The sequence below is a fragment of the Oncorhynchus gorbuscha genome, linkage group LG08 (assembly GCF_021184085.1).
Source record: "Oncorhynchus gorbuscha isolate QuinsamMale2020 ecotype Even-year linkage group LG08, OgorEven_v1.0, whole genome shotgun sequence".
Classification (NCBI taxonomy): domain Eukaryota; kingdom Metazoa; phylum Chordata; class Actinopteri; order Salmoniformes; family Salmonidae; genus Oncorhynchus; species Oncorhynchus gorbuscha.
The window spans coordinates 19,978,635-19,984,649 of NC_060180.1; the positions used below are offsets into that span (position 1 = coordinate 19,978,635).

Sequence of the window (6,015 nt, forward strand, 5' to 3'; positions counted from 1 at the left end):
CCATTAATATTCTTCAATTTAACGGTTTTGTGATGGTTTAAGGCAGAGTAGCCTACAGGATAAGGCTTACTGCATTTTCTTCACTGTTCTGAAATCCATAGCAAGCTTAAAGTGATGCTAAGTTGAAAGTTCTAATGTGTGTTCGTTTCTCTCTGTCTGTGTGTGTGTGTGTTTCAGACGGAGGTGATCAAAGGACCCTTTGGCAATGTGGGTATGACGTTCAGGCACGTCCCTGCCTGTGAGGGTGACGCAGTCCATGTCAGCATCGAGACGGTCACTCCCAACTCTCCTGCTGCCCTGGCAGACCTGCAGAGGGGCGATCGACTCATCGCCATTGGAGGTAAGACCCTAAAACCATGCAACCTAACTAGCATGATCTGGCAACCCGGAGAATGTTTGAAGTGACTTAAGATCAGAAGCATACAATAACACTGGAATGCATGTTGTTTTGGTATATAAATATGACTTTAACATGTTATTTTTCTTCCGGGCAGGTGTCAAAGTGACATCCTCTGTCCAAGTGCCCAAACTGCTGAAGCAGGCGGGGGACAGGGTGCTGGTCCTGTACGAGAGGCCTGTGCGTCACCAGAGTCCCACCGTGGGCCTGGGAGCCCTCCAGGAGGGGCTGAGCCAGCTAGAGGAGCCCAGCTTCATCCCTCCGCCGGGGGGCTATGAGGAGGACCCGGCCCCCATCACCACACTCGCCGACATAGCCGACAGCAAAGACATGGACTGTGAGTATGAAGACTTGACTGTGGACCCCAAGCCTAACCCCCTTAGCAGTAGCGCGGAGGCCAAGGAGGATTTCCTGTCCGTAAACCAAAGCCCCAAAAGGACTGTGACCAATTTGGCCTCAAAACCCCTCGGCAGCATATCGCCCATCCTCAACCGCAAAATGAACCTGGCAGGGCTTCAGTCGCCGGCCAGATCCCCACCCACACCGAAGCCCTCGCCACACAAGAGCATTGAGCCTGGAGAGGGGCCACAGCGCCCCACCGGCCCCCCTCCACCCCCACCCACTCGCCCGCCGGTGCCTCCTAGACCCCACATTAAATTAACGTCCGCCTCTTCTGAAACCCAAAGTCTGCTGGAGGGGAGTGAAGCTACCAACGGGGCTGAGAGAACTCCAGAAAAGACTCAAACACACTCCACTGGAAGCAATGGTGACAAAGGCAGTGTTTTGACGACTCCTGTGAGACAGCCCGAACCAAAGCCAGCAGTCAAATCACCCGAACCCTGCGAAGAGCCGCCAGCGCCCCCCTCCACTCCCAGCAAGCAGGACCTGGCCAAAGACAAGGTTTCTGAGAGCTCCATCAACACCCGAGACAGCATGGAGGATCACTCAATGTGGGAGTCCTCAGAGATGATGTTCCGCAACCGGACGGCCCACTGGGGCCATGCCTCTGTGGTGTTAGAGGTGGAAAGCAACCATAAGTACCTTAATGTGGCACTGTGGTGCAAAGACCCCTTCAAGCTGGGCAGCCTTCTGTGTCTGGGCCACGTCAGCCTAACACTGGAGCACGTGGCCCTGGAGTGTCTGTCCACGTCCTCATCTGAGTACCAGAGCACCTTCAGGCTGGAAGCCCCAGAGCCCAGGGCCAGCGTCAGCCGCACCGCCCTGCGCAGCCTCAGCACCCACAAGGGCTTCAATGAGAAGCTATGCTACGGAGACATCATCCTCAACTTCAGCTACCTGGCTGATGGAGAGTCAGAGACGTGCGGCGGGCTGGCGGAGCGGGAGAAGAAGGCCAGCATGCCGGACGAGGAGCTGAGGGAGAGGGAGAGGGAGCAGCCTTCCTCTATTCCCAGTGATGATCTGGCCTACAGCACCATGCAGCTGGTGGAGGTGCGCCACAACTTCCAGGACACCCAGTTCCAGAACCCCACCTGGTGCGAGTACTGCAAGAAGAAGGTGTGGACCAAGGCTGCCTCCCAGTGCATGATCTGTTCCTACGTCTGCCACAAGAAGTGCCAGGAGAAGTGCCTGGCCGAGCACCCTCTCTGCGTGGCCGCCACAGACCGACGCAGTGCCGACCCGGAGGCTAAGTCCACCATCAACCGCGCCACCACAGGCCTCAGCCGCCACATCATCAACACCGGCTCCCGTCTGCTCAACCTGCGCCAGGTACCCAAGAGCCGGCTGGCAGAGCAAGCGGCTGACGTTGTGCCTGACGTGGTGCACACCCCCGACATCTCAGACAACGAGAGCAGCGATACAGAAACCTATGCCGGGGCCAGCCCCTCCAAGCATGCAGCCGGCGTCACCACTAAGCTGGTAAGGAGGGAGGGAGGACTTGATGACAGTGTATTCATCGCGGTGAAGGAGATCGGCCGGGACCTGTACCGGGGCCTTCCCACCGACGAGCGCTCGCAGAAACTGGAGCTGATGCTGGACAAGCTGCAGCAGGAGATCGACCAGGAGCTGGAGCACAACAACGCCCTGATGCAGGAGGAGAGGGAGACTGGGGACGCCCGGAGGAAGGCTCTGATCACGGCCGCCCTGGCCAAGTCTGGGGAGAGGCTCCAGGCTCTCACCCTGCTCATGATCCACTACCGGGCAGGCATCGAGGACCTGGAGTCTGTGGATAGTGCCGGCACCTCCCCCTCGGAGCCACATGGCCTCCAGGCCAAGGGCGGGGCCTTGGAGGAGGCAATACTGGGGACAGAGGTTTATGACAGTGACATATGCAACCCAGTGGAGGCTCAGCTGCTGGATGACATCACAGAGGAGCAGATTTGTGTGGAGGCGCTCCACTAGAGAGGATGAGGCATGGGCTTGAGACTTACAACAAAATTATTGGAATCTTTTTATTTAGGGGTGGTGGGGTTTAGGTTACCATCTGAAGATTATCTGAAGTGGTCTGGTGAGGGTGCAATTGTTGTTTTGTAAACCAATCGGTCATGCGATTCATTCTTGTTTTTTTTTCTAGTTTTCTTAGTCATACTTTTAAAGGGAAGCTGGAAAGCTAGATTGACCTGCTTCAATTGGCATTAAGAACAGTCTCCCAAGTCAATCTGTAAGTGCTTGGATTCAATAAAAGTTGAAAACATACTGTACATTAATATTCCATTCTATTTTAGCTTTTATTGACGTAAATTCATTTGTTTTCCTTACAAAGGCACCTTGAAACAAAACATATTTTCCTATTGCTTGAAAATGTGAGCTTAAATGTTTGTATTCAATGTTTTAAATGGAACTGTTCGATATTTTATCACTTCAAGTTACAGCAACCGCTTTTCAAATTTGGCATAAGTTTACAATCAAAATGTGATCACCATAGCAGGAGCTATGCAAATTGCAAATGGTTCTGTTTTTATCTAAATTGTCTTTGGGCAAGGAAATAAATATTAGTGTAGTATATTAGTATATATATATAATATATACTGTATATACTCAACCATATGGAAATGTGTTTTGTTTCAGATTATGTACTTTTCATGTCAGTCATATCTTCTGTTTGAGTACTTTTAATTAATGCATAATCAAGTTTTTTAGGTCACCCATGACTTTTCTCTTCTTTTTTTAGTTTTTGGAGGTTCTGGAACTACAAGCTCATGTGATAATTCAATGAAATGGGCAATAATGTGGGGAAGATAGTGGTCAATCCCTGTCATCCTCGGTTTAATGTTTGTCACCGAGGCCAAACATGTTTGACTATGTATATGACCCATTGTTTAACCAGCATATTAACTGTACATGTTATTACTTTCTGTAACGTGTTTTCTGGGCGAAGGGATATAAGGATGTAATAGTTGTTTCTAATTAAGTTATTTGATTAAGCACCTGTTTTCTTGCCCCCCCTACCAAATGGTTTATTTGTATGGATATAATAACCCTGGACTAAAACTCAACTCAAATATGATGGTGGTGGTGGTTTTATCCGATCATGTTACTTGAGACTAAATGCTTGCTGTTCAAATTCTTATTGATAGATGCAAAGTATTTATGTATTTATGGCAGAAAATTCATTTATTTGGTTAATTTTGTGATGAGTGTTGTGTAAGATACAGGAACACGTGGATTTCTTTTTGTTTTATTGTATGTATATCGGTCTTTATTTATGTGGTTTGGTGACGGGTGTTGGGTCTGATTTTGAGAAATACTCAGAGCAGTTAGGCTGTGATTGTGTAAAGTTCTTGGCCTTTGAAAGTTGTTCTCAATTATGGACGAATGTTTGTCCATTTCTATGTATGTGTAAATACAGTCCAGCACAAACCCTCTACAGAAATGCAACCACTGTTGTACCCCAATACAGTGATGTCATCATGACAGGCCACAAACAAACTCCATACAAAACTATTACAACTGTTGTAAGGCACAGAAGGAAAAGCTCTGCTTTTAGGATAAGGAAAGCGTAATTCTCTTCTCAAGGGACCCAAAGCCTCTGGATAGGATCACTACGGGTGTGCCTGAATACCCATAGCTATACTCCTAAATAGTAGGCTGTTTGAATATGCGAGAAAAAAAGAATGTTTTTTAGTATGTGAAATGTTGAAAATCTAGTATACTTTAAATGCCCGGATGTCATACTCATTTCAGCTTTTTTATCTAGTAGAATACGCTGCACACTATTGAGGAAGAGAATTGTCTTTTCACGCCCACGTTTGTTCGAGAACAACTGATAATCAGAATAAGGAGCACGCCTTGCAAAGAATATTAAATGGTGGGGAACAAGCGCGCATTCCATGACGCCTTCTCAGTATGGATGAGTAGTATGTTGATATTTGTTGCTGACTGCATATGTTTGTACTCAACAGTATGTTCTAAATAGTATGTAGCAAGCAGGATTTCGACACAGCCTATGACTTCTATTCTATTCTCACCAGGCTCATTGAAATCACAGTGCGTTTCTGTGGCTGTGCTGCCATTGCTTCAGCATAGGACCAGAGATGGTGAAGTGGCTCTTTGGGTCAGACAGGAGATGGAAGAAAAAGGGTGAAGGGGAAAGAAAGCTAAACTAAATTCTGTGCAATAGACGTGATGCTCTTGTTGAAGCTGGCTTGGCTGCTACTTGTTGATCTCTCTTCAATTGTTGTATAGTCAGATTGTCGTGCAATATTTTTGTAGGAAATGAAGACAAAAGTGATAATCGGGAAAGGATTCTTCAGTTTTCTATTTCTCGTTGTTTCTCTCCATAGAAAACCGTATCTGACCGTTAGGTAACTTGGGACCCCTGGGCTGGAATTGAGCTCATGAGAAGAGTAAACAAAACCACATTTTGGGCTGTCATGCTACTTCTGCTGCTGTTGTAACTCTGTACTCTCTAAACCCATTCATACGCTCCTGATCTGTCTCTCCCTACGATTCACAGTATACTAACATAGTGTCATGGCTTTCTGCTGCGGAATTTTGTTTTTGTAAGAGGGACGTTGTACACGGTACTAGACATGGATCATGTGATGAAGCGCTATTGTACATGGCCTCAATAAAAAAACTCACCTGAAGTCCATTTGAGTTCCTGTGTGTTCCTACTCTAAATACTCTTTGAATTAAGCAATACTGAACTCATTCTGAAGGTACTGTAAGACTTTAAGGTATTTTCTCAGTCAGTTTAACATTACGTTGGTCTAATGGCCTTTCTCTCACACTGGCCTGTTCTGTAGACACAGGGAAAGACAGTACAAGACCGATGGCTGTCTTTTAACTGTTAAGGTTCCTTGGTTGAATGGGAAATCATTGTTTATATTTGACAGTTCCTTGGTGGAATGGGAAATCATTGTTTGAGCATCTGGTAAGTAATTGGAGCCCAGTGGTGAGATGGACATGATGATTAGAGTGTGTTGTCTCAAACATGGGGAACTGGTGACACCCCCCTATCCTCAGTCTGCTCCCCCAACATCCTCATGTCTCCCACTACTGCTTCCAAGACATCAAGAAAAGGTGTAATTTCTCCTCAGTCAACAACAATTAATCATATTTAAAAAAACATAGGTTGGTTGAATGTACTGTTTAAAAATGAAAAATAAATGGACATCCAATGTTAACATTAACATATTCCATCCAAACACGTTTTC

At 46.9% G+C, this 6,015-nt stretch overlaps 1 protein-coding gene across 1 annotated transcript in view; it reads left to right on the forward strand.

Moving 5' to 3' along the window:
- Positions 1 to 5,445, forward strand: part of LOC124041299 (PDZ domain-containing protein 8-like) — a 74,208-nt gene extending 68,763 nt beyond the window's left edge. The window contains exons 4-5 of the mRNA XM_046358741.1: positions 178 to 340; positions 495 to 5,445. Of these exons, the coding sequence (XP_046214697.1) occupies positions 178 to 340; positions 495 to 2,758 (2,427 nt within the window). The 3' untranslated portion in view covers positions 2,759 to 5,445. The remainder of the gene's footprint in view (positions 1 to 177; positions 341 to 494) is intronic.
- The last annotated feature ends 570 nt before the right edge of the window (positions 5,446 to 6,015 follow it).